At 41.7% G+C, this 17,137-nt stretch overlaps 1 protein-coding gene across 1 annotated transcript in view; it reads left to right on the top strand.

Moving 5' to 3' along the window:
* The first annotated feature begins 2,167 nt into the window (after positions 1-2,167).
* Positions 2,168-17,137, top strand: part of VKORC1L1 (vitamin K epoxide reductase complex subunit 1 like 1) — a 61,129-nt gene continuing 46,159 nt past the window's right edge. The window contains exon 1 of the mRNA XM_067706010.1: positions 2,168-2,481. Within this exon, the coding sequence (XP_067562111.1) occupies positions 2,288-2,481 (194 nt within the window). The 5' untranslated portion in view covers positions 2,168-2,287. The remainder of the gene's footprint in view (positions 2,482-17,137) is intronic.

Below are 17,137 nucleotides of genomic sequence, written 5' to 3'. Positions count from 1 at the left end.
CAGGGGACACAGCTAAATAACACCCAGATTCCTGACCCACAGAAACTATGAGAAAATAAGAGATTTTTGTTGTTGTTGTTTTAAGCTGCAAGTTTGGGGTAATTTGTTACCCAACAATACATAAATAATAGGACATCTATTACTCAAAATCACTATATAAAACTGAAATCTCTTGGCCAGCGGCAACCAGGAAAAATCTAGCAATCTCCAAGAACAGTGTGTTTCTTCTTAGAGACAGTGAGAATAACATACATGTATTTTTCTTTTAGTTTTGGCCACCAGGAAGCTCAGAGCCAAATTTATGGCTCGGTTTTAATAATTATGTGATACTCTATGGGCTGCTTGTCTGTGTTCTTTTTTTTAAAATTAATTAATTATTTTTCACTGCTGTCGGGTCTTAGTTGCAGCACGCGGGATCTTTTGCAGTGGAGGGTGGGCTCTTCGCTTCATTGCAGTGCGTGCGCAGGCTTCTCTCTAGTTGTGGCATGCGGGCTTCTCTGGTTGTGGTGTGTGGGCTCCAGAGCGCTTGGGCTCTGTAGTTGAGGAGCGCGGGCTCAGTAGTTGTGGTGTGTGGGCTTAGTTGCCCCACTGCATGTGGGATCTTAGTTCCCCCACTGGGATGAACCAAAGTCCCCTGCATTGCAAGAAGGATTCTTTATTTGCAAGACGGATTCTTTTTCTTTTTTTAATTGGTCTGAGCCATTAATGCATTTTATTTATTTATTTATTCATTCATTCATTCATTTTTGGCTGCGTTGGGTCTTCGTTGCTGCACGTGGGCTTTCTCTAGTTGCAGTGAGTGGGGGCTACTCTTCGTTGCGGTGTGCAGGCTTCTCACTGCTGTGGCTTCCCTTGTTGTGGAGCACCGGCTCTAGGCACGCAGACTTCAATAGTTGTGGCTCGCCTGCTCTAGAGCACAGGCTCAATAGTTGTGGAGCATGGGCTTAGTTGCTCTGCTGCATGTGGGATCTTCCCAGACTAGGGATCGAACCCGTGTCCCCTGCAGTGGCAGGCAGATTCTTAACCACTGTGCCACCAGCAAAGTCCCTTGTCTGTGTTCTTACTCCTGGTCTTTTATTTATTTATTATAAATTTATTCATTTATACTTTTTGCTGTGTTGGGTCTTCTTTGCGGCGCGCGGGCTTTCTCTAGTTGCGGCGGGCTACTCTGTTGCGGTGTGCGGGCTTCTGATTGGGGTGGCTTCTCGTTGCGGAGCATGGGCTCTAGGCATGCGGGCTTCAGTAGTTGTGGCACGTGGGCTCAGTAGTTGTGGCTCGCGGGTTCTAGAGCGCAGGGTCAGTAGTTGTGGCGCACGGGCTTAGTTGCTCCGCAACATGTGGAATCTTCGCAGACTAGGACTCGAACCCATGTCCCCTGCGTTAGCAGGCGGATTTCCAACCACTGCGCCACCTGGGAAGCCCCTGGTCTTTTATTTTGATTTGTCTTTTTCTTAGTCCTGATTTTTTAGTTCATTTTTATACTTTACTATATTACACGAATTATGTTAAGCCATCTCAAATTCAGCTTACAGGGAAGCAAGGCATTCAGAAATAATGTTTTAAAAATAGTTAAGTTTGCACTTGTTGAACACGAAGTGAGTGGAGGTGATGCTGGGGAATATCAGGTAATGTAAACGTGGCTCTGGAGCTTGGCTCTGGAGCTCTGGGAAATGGCCAAGGCTAATTTGGATTGGGTCAGAAAATATCAAGTGATAATGACAAAAAAAAAGGCAGAAAGTATGGCAATTGATTACCACCCGCAGGAGGTGGGGCCAAGGGCTTATCCAGTCACACACGGTGGTATCTTTGAAATTTATTCCTTTCACCGGGTACCCTAGGGCCCGCCCGCGCCACCGCTCCGCTCCCCTCCCCTCCCCTCCCCTCCCCTCCCAGAGCCCCGCCCTTCCCTTCTCATGGCCCCGCCCCTCCTTCGGCCCCGCCCGCTGCGCGCGCCGCACTGCCTCCGGCTCCGCCCCCCGGCCGGCCTCCCGGCCGGTTGCGCACTCCGTTCCCTACTCCGCGCCCGCGCGCGCCTTCCCCGCCCCGCCAGGATCTCTCCTTTTGGGGCGGTTGGGCCGCGCGCCTGTGGGGGCGGGGCCCGGAGGAGGCGGTCGAGCCAATGGGGCGCGGCGGCGGCGGCGGCGGCGGTGGCGGCGGCGGCGGAGGCGGTAACGGTAGCGGCGGCGGCTGGGTCGGGCCCCGACGGGCGGCGGCGGCTGAGGTGGAGGCGGAGGGAGGCGGCGGCGGCGGCGGCGAAGGAGGCGGCGGCGGCGGCGGAGGGGGGAAGATGGCGGCGCCCGTCCTGCTGAGAGTGTCGGTGCCGCGTTGGGAGCGGGTGGCCCGGTATGCAGTGTGCGCCGCCGGGATCCTGCTCTCCATCTACGCCTACCACGTGGAGCGGGAGAAGGAGCGGGACCCCGAGCACCGGGCCCTCTGCGACCTGGGGCCCTGGGTGAAGTGCTCTGCCGCCCTTGCCTCCAGGTAGCCCGGCTAGGGGGAGCGGGCCGGGAGCGGCCGAGCGGGGCGAGGGCGGAGGCTGGGGGTGGGGAGCGCGCGGCGGGAGCTCGGGCCTGGGGGGCGGCGGGGATCGGGCCGCGAAGGGACCGACGGCGCCGTGAGCCTGGCCGGGAGCCTTGGCCGGGGCCGGGGGGCGGCGGCCGGGGTGGGGCGGCCCGAGTGCAGGCCGCCGAGGCTGAGGTGGCGGGGCCGCGAGACCGGCAAGGAGGGATGAGGTGGCAGAGTGCAGCCGCGAGGCCGGAGCGGACCGGGGGCAGTTGGGCAGGCTGGGGCCGGGCTCGGAGGGAGCAAGCGGGGTTCGCGGAGGGTGGGTCCCGGCCGGCTTGACAGATTTAGTGGTTCTCGCCCGGGAAGGCGAGTCGGGGGTGTGGGAGCCTGCCCGAGGGAGCCATGAGGTCAGTGTCCACCCCTCGTCTGGGGTCGCTGCTGCCCAAGGCTGTACGGCCGGCGTGGGCTCGGGGTTTGCATTTCCCACTGTCTTCCCGGTGTTAGGACAGGTGTTTCCGTGGTCAGGCCTCTTTGTACTCTGTAGCGCTAATGAGAATTTGCAGACTTCTTGAGACAGTGACATTTGCGGGCAAACAAGAATTTGACCCTACTCTGGAAGGAGATACCTGCACTTAACATATCTGATTTCTTGGATTCCCCCTCGTATATTTCAGTGTGCCCGCGAGGGGGGAATGGCCTGAGTTTGGATCTGGTCTAAGCATAATTTGAGTAAAATACGAGTATGTCATGTGTAATGATGATGTTTGGGGCGTTAGGGTGCCATTTAAACGTTGTTGGTTATTATAATGGTATACCCACCGAAGCTTAAAAATACACGCATTGCTAAACTGGAGGGATTGGTTTGTTTTACTGATACTTTTAGGTTTTTAAAAATGTTGTAGTCGATTTATCTGTTACACTTTATTTTCTGCATTAGATTTTTCTGGGTAAGTTACTTTGAAAAAAAGAAGAATTTACATCTTAAAAGTGGCTGCTCTTTTTTTTTTAATTGAGGAGGGTTCATTTTTTAAAAGTAGAAATAGTGAAAGAAATTATTTCACAATTGATAAGTTATAATTTTAATAGAGACATTACTATGCCTAATATTTTGAGTTTGTTAACAGTAGTCACATTTGAGCAGTTTCTTCCTCTCACATTGTTCTGTAAATTACTACGTAGACAGTAATGTATAGCTCACTAGTTTATTTTGACCTACATATTGGTGATTACATGAACGACCTAGCACTGGAGTTTGTCTTGTTACTATTTACAAATTTCAGACTGCTGATCTTTTCCACTTTGACAGCCTTCTTGGTGAGCCACGTACTCTTTCTCATTTGCTCTTAAACCAAAATCCTGTAGCTTTTTAGTGGAAAAATAGTCATCATTATTGCTACATTAGACATAATGTGTTTAAAATGTAGATACCAGTTAACAGTTAAAATATGTCAATGTGACAAAACCTCACATTTGTTGTTGGGTATTTTGAACCAAGTTAATAGATCTAATAGACTCTCAGATATCCTTTGAGAATCACTGAGTGTATTTTATACAAACATTTTTATATTATTTTCACTATCCATTGGAAAGGACTTTTATATTTAAAGTACCTTGCACCCAAAGTTAGCTAACTAAATATATAATGAAAAGACTAAGCAGCAGTGTATTTCAGGTATTTGAAAAAAGGAATAAAAATAACTTTTGATATTAGATTAATATGGAATTTAAGCAGAATTATTACCAATTTTAGCTTTTGGAAACACTATAGTCTATCATAACTTTAACTAGACCTTTTAACATTTGGACTTGGAAAGAGTGCTTTATGTTATCCAGACTGTATGTTTAAGTTCTTAATATTGGCTTTCCTTTAAAAAAGCGTGTTTTTGAACCATGTAATAAGTATAGATTATAAATATTTTCAGTTATGTATCCTGCAAGGTCCAGGTTTTTGTGTTCTGATGTCTGTTTAATAAAGCACCATAAGATAATATAAATAACATCAAGTGAGATTATATATAAAGTATATGTGTAAGACTAAAAATATCTGGATCTCTTTATAGTTTTAAGTGTGAATTTAATATGTTGTGACTGACACTAATGTTTAATTGTGTAGTTGTGTACATAGAATATTTTAAATTTGATGCTCACTAAAGGAAGATAGGTAAGAAATAAGACATGCTAATAAGAGGAATAAATAGCTTATTTGCTGTGTACACAATAAAATTCAAGAAATTTAGACAGTTTGACCAACCTGTTTATAAACTGCTTGCAAAACCATATATATCAATACATATATACATTATATATATATAAACTATATATATTATATATATATGATGGAGATACAGAAATTTGGAAATTAAAGTGGCTTGAGTCTAATTTATAGATCAAATTTCTTTTGGAAGTAGGTAGACTAAACATAATTAAAAGTTTTTATTTTGTCAAAGTGAAAAAGGCTTTAAATAAAAGCAGATTATTGGAGACCTCAAGTTGTAGTTCTTTTTATTTGACTTAAGTATTGATTGCCAGTTAGCAGTAGTAGTAAAAAATGTGACTATTTTATTTATTTAAAAAATTTTATTATTATTATTTTTGGCCATGCCACAGGGGCATGTGAGATCTTAGTTTCCTGACCAGGGATCGAACCCACGCCCCCTGCATTGGAAGCGTGGAGTCTCTTTTTTTTTTTTTTGCGTTAAGCGGGCCTCTCACTGTTGTGGCCTCTCCCGTTGCGGAGCACAGGCTCCGGACGCGCAGGCTCAGCGGCCATGGCTCACGGGCTCAGCCGCTCCGTGGCATGTGGGATCTTCCAGGACCAGGGCACGAACCCATGTCCCCTGCATTGGCAAGCGGACTGTCAACCACTGCGCCACCAGGGAAGCCCGAAGCGTGGAGTGTTAACCACTGGACCGCCAGGAAAGTCCCAAAGTGTGACTATTTTAGGAACAGAAAGTTTGAGCCCAGGTTTGAGTAGAATTAAAGATAAAGCATGAGAAAAATTAACCAATGAAATCCTGAGGAAGGTTCTCTGCCAGAATCCAGCGTTAACTCATGTGATTTTGGATTGCTGAAACTCACTTTATTCTCATTTCTTAATCCTTAAGAGTTCTAATCCAAATAAAGTAGAGATTAATGAGAGAATCTTGAGCGCTATATGTGTGTGTGTGTGTAAGTCCTCTATTATTTTGGGAGGCATCATTGTCTAAGGAAGTAGTTCTCAGATTTTTGGATTTCAAAAGAAGTATTCCCCCCCCAAATTGGGAGGCTGCAATAGAGGTGCCAGTTTGTTCTGCTGGCTGGCTATAGTCAATAAAAACAGCAACAGTAACCCATACCACTATCTTCTGTCACTGTCATTTCATTGTAAGTAAGGATATTTTAACTCAAATAATTAGAAAGAACTGAATCTCAGTATGAAAGATCTTTAAATTGAATCACTTAGGTTTATTAAAAAGTTTACTTTCTTCTCATTTTTCCTCATTTTTATTTAAATTACTAAAAGCTTGTTGCAAGTCTGCACCAGCCTGCCTGCTAATCCCTGTCCAGTGCACTAAGTTCAGATCCAAAGGTTCTGGGTGGACTCCTAGCTCGTCCACTTGTTAGACTGTGGCCTCAAGCTAGTCACTCATCTTCATGGAGCTACAGTTGCTTCTTGGTTAAATGGGGATATTAAAACCTACTTTGCCAGATTAATGGGTAGGATTATGGAGGATACATGGAATAAATAAATGGATGATACTTGAAATAAAGTATGTACTCGATTAGTTACAGCTGTTATTGACTGGAGGTGGTATGATTTTTTTGCAATGTCTGATCATAAACGCCTTTAAATAGTACAAGTTACTTGTCTTAGGTGTAGTCATTTATGTATTTTAAATGTAAATTGTTTTAGAGTACTTTATTGCTCACTCCATGGCATAGTATAAAGACTTAAAATCCATTTAAAACAACTCCAAAAGTGTGGCAAGAGACACAAAATAATGTGTAGAATATTCTTTATAGGTATTTTCTATACGTTGCATTAGACCCCTTCTAAGAAGAGCTTTTATGTAAGAAAAAAATGATTTTGAATGATGAAGAGGCTTGACAATTCAGGTCCTCAAAAAGTTGCCTTATTTCGCAAAATGTTGGACTAGTACGCCTCTCATGTCTTAAAAATAGTACCATCTGTTTACTACCCCCCTCTTTGAGACACATTTTTAGAATTAGAATAGAACCTAGGAATCTGTGCTGCCCCTTGCTTAGTTCAGCTAGACTCAGAGGTTAAATGACTTGTGCAAGGTAACACAGTTAGTGGCAGATTGGGACTAGAAGCCTGGCTTCCAGAGTACTTGTTTAGAGGGACCACCACCCCACCCTCCTCCATTTTTAAAATTAAATTCTTATATAGGTAATATATTCACTGCTTCAAGTTTGAAAGATACTAAAGCATATATAGTGAACCGTCCCCTTCAGAACCCTGCCCCCAGACTTGTAGTTCTCCCTTTCCTTAAGCAGACATGAAACTTTACAGAGCCATTTTATGCATATACAAGCATAAATATGACCATATTAGTCTCCCCATTTTTTACACATAAAACTACCATATTCTATGTTCTGATCTGTACTTTACTCTTTGCTAGCATTCTTTCCATCACCACCATACTTTTAAGTGCTTACATTCATATTTGGTGAATGTTAATAACTGCTACCACTATGTTAAAAACAATTTGTTCTACTGGTTAGTTTTGACCAAGATGAATTTAATAAATAAAATACAGGTTCTTACGTGACCATTGTTTCTTGGTATGGAAATTTCAGAAGCAGTATGGACTTCAAAGAATGTAAGGGGAATAGAGGGATATCACAAAGAGGTGAACTTGGATTGCCATGCATTAGAGATAGTTGTTAATACTTGGATAATGTTTACTATGTACTAGGCAGTGTTCTAAATGCAGTTTATTTAATTCTCACAGCTGTCCTGTGAGGCACTTTTATCACCATTTTACAGATGAGAAAATTGAAGCACACAGAATGTAAATGAAACTTGATTTAGATAGTACAGTGGCAGAGGCCACATTTTAACCCAGGCATTCTGGCTCTTTACCACTACTTTAAATTCCATTTGATCTGATTTTGAAATAGTGATACCCATATCAGCCAAATTTTTAAAAATATGCAAACATCTATGCTTTTTTTTTTGCATCTGTATGTTTGTGTTTTAGCTTTTACTTATTGGGAGCAATCTTTTTGGAAAAGCAAGAACATTACTCTGAAGGCACGGTATTCAAGAAGTAAATCCCTGGAGTGTTTGCCTTCTAAGCCTAAACTTGTGAAGATAAGGCATTTGTCACACCTAGTGAGTGAACAGGTATACAGTGGGGTGAGCTATCAGGAAGACCTAACAGAATAGCCGAGAGAAGAAAGATAAAGTGGATCTACGTACCTGGAGGTGTAGAGGGGAGGGGAAAATGTTAGTATGAATTTGTACTGGGGTGGGGTAGTCCTTCCTGAGAGAGGTGTTGAGTCATAAGGACCTACTGCATAGAGAAACAGAAGAATTGGGCCTGGGGTGTGGTGGGGTTAAGTCACCAGAACCAGGAATTTAAGAGGAATTCATTTCCTTGATGATTTGGAAGGATTCTAGGAAACAACATGAGGAAAGGCAGAAAACGGTGACCATTTTGAGGGGAATAGCAAATGGTCATATTTGAATGTAATGTAGATTTACCTGGGTTGGGAGAGGACTGGAATCTAGATCTTGGCCAGAAGAATGCAAAACCAGGCATTCTTGTAAGCCACGTGTTCTTGTAAACATAGATAAAACTTAACAAGCACTGTGCCTTGGGTTTCTCTTCTGTACAGTGTTTGTACTAGATTGCACTAGACTTGTATTAGATTATCAATTTTTAAAATTCATCCCCCAGAATCCTAGTTCTGTGGTGGTACAACAGGGATTTCATAAGCATTTGAGTCACATTTTTAACATTGTAAACTTTAAAACATTATAAACATTTGTATACACTCAGATGTATCTCATGCTAAATTTTACATTAGAGACCGCTGATTTGTACTGCCGGGTTATCTAGGTAAAAAAAATATTCAATCATAAAAGGTTGCAGTCTATATGATTGCATTATATAACATTATTGAAATAACAAAATTATAGAGATGGAGAATAGCTTAGCTGTTGCTGGGAGTTAGGAATGGGGGAAGGGGTGGTTAAGGAGGCAGCACGAGAGAGCTTTGTGGGGAGGGAACAGTTCTGTATCTCAGCTGTGGTTACTCAAAGCTACAAATGTGATAAAATTGCATAGAACACACACACAACACACACACACACACACACACACACACACACACGAATGTAGAAGTGGTGAAATATGAGTAAACTCTGTACCAAGGTCAGTTTCCTGGTTATGATCTTACACTAGAGCTATGTAGGATATTACCATTGAAGGAAGTTAGGTGAAGGGTCCTCAGGACCTTCCTGTACATTTTTTTGAAAATTCCTGTGATTTATAACTATTTTAAAAATAAAAGTAAAAAAGAAAAAAAAAGTAGTGTATTTAGGGTGTTTGAGGGGAAATAAGCAAAAAGAAAAAATGAAAATTATCCATAACGCCAACAGCCAGATAACAATCCTTATAATAGTGTTTCTTGCTTTCTTTGTGCCTATACTTGAATTTTTAAAATTTTTATTGATTGGAAAGATTGTAGCTTTACACTGGTCTTTTAAAAATTCAGATCAGTCCTTATTTGCTTTTGTAAAATTATATGAGCAAGTTTGCTCCTATAGACAACTCTCATTGCATTGTGCAATAACATGTGACTGCCTTATGTATAATGCCTTGATGTCATGATTAGTATATATTTTAAGATTTTTATTTTTTACCAAAATATTTGTGGTTACCAAGTATTCTCATTCCTAATATTATTAGAGGTTTAACTTAGAAATGTTCTACTTGGACTTCCGGACAGGTGTAATAAAATCCTCAGATAGCATTTATGTGCTGTTTTTTAAAGAATCACAAAAACTCTTATTTGCAATTGCTACTCTCTGTGAATCAGGTTTTTCTTGATACTGGGCAATCAAACAAAACAAATTCGACTGCCCTAATCATCCATAATTTGAAGTTTGTATTCACCAGAAGAGCTTCATTGTAAATGTTATAAATTTGAGCTTTTCAAATACACTAATACAATGCAATACTGCTTTAATCTGTTTCTCATATCATAGATCCATTTAAATTTTCATTTACAAAAAAGTTCTTTTGCTAAACAACATTTTTAAATACCCTGGATTATGATCTATAAAGTTTCTTTTGTTGTTAGCACCTGTAACTTAGGGGCATTTCAAGGATGCTGTTGTCACTGTTGTGTGATTATTGACCTCTTAAAGACCATCATTGTGTTTGAGAAGTAAAATGGAAAATCCATGACAAAATAGGAATTAAGTGGAGTATATTCAACATCACTTTGTCTTAGGAGTTTGATTTATTTCCTCCTCTGCTTTGTGCTAATAGTTACTATCACAGACTCTAGAGCAAGTGTAACTGGGTTGAAACCTTGGTTCCATAACTTGATCTCGTCGCAGTTTCCTCCTCCGTAAAATGAGGATAATAATAGCGTCTAACTCAGGATTATTGTATGAAGTGCACCAATGCACCAATACCTGTAAATGGTCTTAGCACAGTGCCAGGCACAGAAGTAAGTGCTCATAAAACTTAGCTCTTATTTTAAAATACGGTTGAGATCATACTGTACGTACTTTATATCTTTTCTCCTCATCTAACATGTCACAACTATTTTCTTATGTCATTAAAAATTCCACCAGTAATGTAAGAGAATGTCAAGTGCGCTGTACCCCTGCCATATTGGGCATTCTCATTTTTTAGACCTTTATCAGTTTCATGTATGAAAAATGAAACTCTCATTGTTTTGACTTGCATTTCCCCCCAAGGTATAAGTAAGGTTTAATGTTTTTCACATTTTATTAACTGTTTGCCTTTCTTCTCCAGTCTTGCCTGTATAGATCTTAGAATTTTTATATTGATTTAGACAAATGCTTTATATACTTAAAGGATATGAATATTTTATTATATTTGTTAATATTTTTGCCAGTTTAGTTCAATTTCATTAATTTTTGCAGTACTATGGGTTTTTTTTAAAATTTATTTATTTTTATATTTATTTTTTTTTGGCTGTGTTGGGTCTTCATTTCTGCGTGAGGGCTTTCTCTAGTTGCGGCAAGCAGGGGCCACTCTTCATCGCGGTGTGCAGGCCTCTCACTATCGCGGCCTCTCTTGTTGCGGAGCACAGGCTCCAGACGCGTAGGCTCAGTAGTTGTGGCTCACGGGCCTAGTTGCTCCGCGGCATGTAGGATCTTCCCAGACCAGGGCTCGAACCCGTGTGCCCTGCATTGGCAGGCAGATTCTCAACCACTGCGCCACCAAGGAAGCCGGGTTTTTTTTTAAGTATATAAAATTTAATTATTTTTCTTTTTAATTTTTTCTTATAGGTTTTAAGTTTAGAAGGGCATTTCTCATTCTGATATCTGATGAATTTATAATTTCTCTTAGTTTTGAAAAAATTAATTTCTTAATCATCTAGAATGTAGCTTATCAGGTGTTAGATGAGTCTGTAACCTAATTTTTGTACAGACATATGTTTAACGGGCATTCATATTCCTTCTGGATATTGCCTGTCCATGCCTTTGCCCAGTTTTTCCCTGCAGTGTTGTCGTTTTTTCTTATTGGTTTGCAGGAATTCTTTAGATATCAAAGTAGTTAATCCTTTGTTATATGTATTACAGATATTTTCTCCTAGTTTCTCACTTGTCTTTTAATTTCATTTATGGTATTATTATTATTTTTTTTTTTTGCGGTACACGGGCCTGTCACTGCTGTGGCCTCTCCCGTTGTGGAGCACAGGCTCCGGGCGTGCAGACTCAGCGGCCATGGCTCACGGGCCTAGCTGCTCCGCGGCATGTGGGATCTTCCCGGACCGGGGCACGAACCCATGTACCCTGCATTGGCAGGCGGACTCCCAACCACTGCACCACCAGGGAAACCCATTTATGGTATTTTTATTCATACAGAAGTTTAAACTTTTTATGTGGTCCCATCTTCGACTTCTTTGTAGCTTTTGAGTTTTTTTGTTTTTTCTTTAATCTTGTTTATCAAAATCTCTACGATCCCAAGTTTTTTTTTTTTTAAGATTTTTTTTTTGTGATGTGGACCATTTTTAAAGTCTTATTGAATTTGTTACTATATTTCTTCTGTTTTATGTTTTGGGTTTTTTGGCTGCAAGGCATGCAGGATCCCAGCTCCCCGACCAGGGATCAAACCCTCCTGCATTGTTTTTTGTTTGTTTGTTTGTTTGTTTTTTTGGCAGTACGCGGGCCTCTCACTGTTGTGGCCTCTCCCGTTGCGGAGCACAAGCTCCAGATGCGCAGGCTCAGCGGCCATGGCTCACAGGCCCAGCCGCTCCGCGGCACATGGGATCTTCCCGGACCGGGGCACGAACCCGTGTCCCCTGCATTGGCAGGCGGACTCTCAACCACTGCGCCACCAGGGAAGCCCCTGCATTGTTTTTGTTTTTGTTTTGTTTTGTTTTGTTTTGTTTTTTTTGGCGGTACGCAGGCCTCTCACTGTTGTGGCCTCTCCCGTTGTGGCCTCTCCCGTTGCAGAGCGCAGGCTCTGGACGCGCAGGCTCAGCAGCCATGGCTCACGGGCCCAGCCGCTCCGCGGCATGTGGGATCTTCCCGGACTGGGGCACGAACCCGTGTGCCCTGCATCGGCAGGCGGAATCTCAACCACTGCGCCACTAGGGAAGCCCAAACCCTCCTGCAGTGGAAGGCGAAGTCCCAACCACTGGACTGCCAGGGAAGTCCCAAGATTTTCTTTCTTATAAATTTATTTATTTATTTATGGCTGTGTTGGGTCTTCTTTGCTGCACGCGGGCTTTCTCTAGTTGTGGCGAGCGGGGGCTGCTCTTCGTTGCGGTGTGCGGGCTTCTCATTGTGGTGGCTTCTCTTGTTGCGGAGCACGGGCTCTAGGCACGTGGGCTTCAGTAGTTGTGGCTCGCGGGCTCTAGAGCACAGGCTCAGTAGTTGTGGTGCACGGGCTTAGTTGCTCTGCAACATGTGGGAACTTCCCGGACCAGGGCTTGAACCCTGTGTCCCCTGCACTGGCAGGCAGATTCTTAACCACTGTGCCACCAGGGAAGTCCCCCAAAGATTTTTTTTAAACTCTTGTATGTTATATTTGAAATTTGTTTTTTCATATTTAACTCTTCTAGTTTGTGTGGAATTTACTTTTTTGTCGGATGTGAGGTAGGGATCTAACGTACTTTTTTTTTAATTGATAAGCTTTTGCCTAATTCCACTTATTGACTTGTCCACATTTGAAATGGTGCAAGAATTTCCTTATATACATAGGGCCTCTTTCTGGACTCTCAGTTCAGTTCCAGTGATTTGTTTGTGTATGTTTCTGCAGAATTCCATTACCACAGCCCCCCTTTCCCCTGTAGCTTTATATAATACAGTTTGATACCTGATAGAGCAAATATGCTCATTTTCAAATTTTTCTTGGCTGTTCTCATGCATGTATTGTTTCAGGTGAATTTTAGAATTTACTTTGATAAGCTCTAAAAAAAATCCCATTGACATTTTGATTAGAATTGTACTGAATTTATAGGTGATTTGGGAAGGAGACAACCTTCGCTAAAATCTTTGTATCAAGGAACAAACATATTGCGACTTTCTACTTGTTCTGGAGTTGCTAATCTGATGCCATTTTAACCAAATGCCCATTGTGGTTTTGTTTTGTTTTGTATGTGATTTATGTGGTGCTAGAAATTGAGAAATTTTATGATGGCATTCCGGTGGGATCCAGGAATACTAGAATTCCCTCCAGTCCACAGCCATTATTTTCAGGTCTATAGGGTCCCCAAGAGAGAGGTTTATATTTGTACCGGCAATGAAAAACCAAAATACTTTGCATCTTGAGTAGGACTTGGGCATCAAACTCTAAGACAGAAGACTGGAATGAACCCAGCTGCTTCATGTGGAGATGCTGTTTTTCTCAATTTAGTTAAGCTTCATTTGTTTCAAACTGAAACAGGCCATGGGATGGACACCCTCCATCTCCCCAGTTTTCAAACGTGGCTAGATCTTTCCCTTACGATGTGGGCAAAGCTGCTCTAACTCATTCCTATCAGTGCTCAGGGCCTTGTAACCAGAGAGAGCCCATTTGCCCTGGCTGACTGCTGATCTGGTCTTGGCCACCTGCCTCTGGCCTTTTCTGCCCAAGTAGTAGGTTTGGCCCTGGCTGTCACTTGGAATAGAGGAAGTCCTCTCTTGAAGGCGTCTCATACCACTTCAGTCACATGGAAGAAGCAGAAAAATGAGCCCGCATGTGTGTACTGACCTTTTCATGGTGATTCTACCCAGTAGCACACAGACCTATCAGTGCTCCCAAATCTGTCTTCTTCCTTCCTGAGAGTCAGGGAGAAGAGTGAGAGGGGCCTTAATTCCTCACTTCTAAAGATAACACAAAAACTTGCAACCATTCTCAGAAGCATTGGTTTTCTCTCTGGGTGTTGCTTCTCTCAAATCAGCCAGAGAGAGGTGGAGTAAAAACTGGCTTGCTGAGTATTGCACATAACCCATATGTTTTCTTAACTATGCATCAACCTGCAGTGAATGACTAATTACTCATGAGATGTTCTCTTCCTTTGCTTAATGGTTCATGACACGTTCTTGATTGTCCTCCCGCCGCTCGATTCCTTCTCAGTTTTCTTTACCGGTTTATCATCCTCTACCTGCCCATTAAATGCTGACATACCAGGAATCAGCCGTACACCCTCTCGTCAGTCTTCTTTCCCTAAACAATCACATCCCTGCCCATGATTTCACTTACAGATGAATCCAAAATTTATATTTCTAGCCTGGACCTCTCCTTTGAGCTCAAGTTCTGCATATGTAATTGCCTGTTGGACATCTCTGCTTGGATGTCTCAAAGGAACTATTAAATTCACCATGTCCAAAGTTTAATTCATATTCTTCCCCTGAAATGCTGTTTCCTGTCTCAGTGAAAGGCATCCCACCCAAACAGTTGTGCAAGTCAGCAACCCGGGCGTTTTCCTTGGTTGCCTTTACTAACCCCCACCCCAACCCAATCAGTCACCAGGTCCAGTTGACTTTTTTAAACCTTTTTTCTGATTTGTAACCTTTTTGGTTTTGTTCTGTTACATACAGAAAAGTCATTGATCTGTGCATCTTGTTTTGATGTGGTGGTTATAAAGCATAAGCCTTGTAACCAACATTCAGGTCATTAAACAGACAATTTTCAGCACTGCAGAAAGCCCTCCTTATGAAGTATACTTCTCCTTCACTAGAATAAGCTCTGCCCTGACTTTTATGATAATCACTTTCTTTTCTACCTAAGGTTGCACCCGAACTTGGTAGCTTAGTTTTGCCTGCTTTTTCAACCTTATATAAATGAACCATTCATTTTGTATTCTTTACTCTGGCTGCTTTCATTCAACATTATTTTGTGAGATTCATCTGTGTGTGATGGAGCTGTAGTTTGTCACTGCGGTACGCGGTATTTTTTTTTGCGGTACGCGGGCCTCTCACTGCTGTGGCCTCTCCTGCTGCGGAGCACAGGCTCCGGACGCGCAGGCTCAGCGGCCATGGCTCACGGACCCAGCCGCTCCGCGGCATGTGGGATCCTCCGGGACCGGGGCACGAACCCGTGTCCCCTGCATCGGCAGGCGGACTCTCAACCACTGCGCCACCAGGGAAGCCCAGCGGAATGTTCTTTTATACAAATATATCACGGTTGATTGTTTTGCTCTTTTTTTGGATGGGTATTTAAATTGTTCTTACTTTGCAGCAATTATGAATAATACTGCTGTGAACACTTCTGTGATTCTTCAGTTTTAGTTGGTAATGCCAGACTATTTTTCAAAGTCATTGCACTAGTTTAGATTCCTACCAGCAGTGTATGAGAATTCCTGTTATTCCACCTCTTTGCCAAGCCTTGGAATTGTCAATCTGTTAAAGTAACCATTCTGGTTTATATGTAATGGATTTTTTTGTGTAATTTGAGGTATATGTCATATCCAATAAGTTGCAAAAATCTTAAATGTACAGCTTGAAGAATATTTTACATATGCATGTACCATATCCATATGAAGATATAGAACATTTCCATCACTCCAGAAAGTTCTCTCATACTCCTTTCCAGTCAGAAGCTATTATTCTGACAAAACTGTTTTGACTTCTACCACTATAAATTTGTTTTGCCTGTTCTTGAACTTCATGTAAATGGGTTTGTAACAGTATGAACTCTTTTGTGTCAGGCTTCTTCTGCCCAGCATAATAATGTTTTTTGCAATTCATCCAAGTTGTTGGTTTTATTAGTTATTCTTTTTTTACTGCTTAGTCCCATTTTATGATTATCATTTTCTTATTGATTATTGTTTCTGAGTTTGGCTATTGTGAATTAAGCTGCTATGAATATTCTCATGCACATCTTTCTATATATACATACTCATTTCTCTTGACTATATATCGAGGAGTGGATTTTGGGGCATCAGGTAGGCGTTTAATTTTATTAGAAACTACAGAACAGTTTCCCAAAGTGGTTGTACTACTTAACACTCCTCTTTGGTTTTAATTTGCATTCCCCTGATTACCAGTAGGGTTGAACAGCCTTTCGTGTGTTTATTGACCATCGTCTTTTCGAAAGGCTGATTAAAGGCTTATTAAAGTCATTTGCCCATTTTTCTATCTGGTGTTCTATCTTTGTCTTATTTGTGTGTGTGTGTGTGTGTGTGTGTATTCAGATACTCATATTGCAGATATCTATCCTCTTCCACTCTTTGGCTTGCCTTACCTTTTCATTTTCTTAAAGGTATATTTGGATTAACAGAAATTCTTAATTTTAATGTAGTTAAGTATGTCAGTCTTTTCCTTTATAATTAGAACTTTTTGTATCCTGGTGATGAAGATATATTCTATATTATTTTCTGTTAGGTTTTGCCTTTCACATTTAGATCAACAATCTATGTGGAATTTTTTTAATGGTGTGAGATAGGGGTCAGTTTAATTCTTTTCCTGTATGACTGTCCAGTTACTGTTATTGTGGCACCACTTTTTAAAATGTCCATTCTCCCCTGCTCTGTAGAGTCACTTTTGTCATAAATCAGCTGATTGTATGTACGAGGATTTGTCTGGGCTCTCTTCTTCCATTTTTCTATTTTGTCTGTCCTTATGCCAAAGTGCCATTGTCTTAAATAGTCTATTTCAGTAGTTCTCCTGGGACCATTTAGGGTCCCTGAGACCCTTTAAGGGGGTCTCTGAGGTCAAAACTATTTTCGTAGTAATAGTAAGATGTTATTTGCCTTATTCACTCTCATTCTCTCATGAGTCTACAATAGGTTTTCCAGAGGATGCATGACATGTGATATTGAAATAGATTGAATAAAGGAGCAGATTTGAGAATCCAGCTGTCTCCTATTAAGCCAGATATTAAAGAGATTTACAGAAATGTAAAGCAGTGCCACTCTTCCTGCTAAATATTTTTGTTTTGGAAAACAGTTATTTTTCATAAAGTTATTTCTGTTAGCATGTAATGGGTTT

The sequence above is a fragment of the Pseudorca crassidens genome, chromosome 15, assembly GCF_039906515.1.
Source record: "Pseudorca crassidens isolate mPseCra1 chromosome 15, mPseCra1.hap1, whole genome shotgun sequence".
NCBI classification, from domain to species: Eukaryota; Metazoa; Chordata; class Mammalia; order Artiodactyla; family Delphinidae; genus Pseudorca; species Pseudorca crassidens.
Note: the sequence above shows the minus strand (reverse complement) of the source record. Positions and strands in the feature narration are given on the sequence as shown.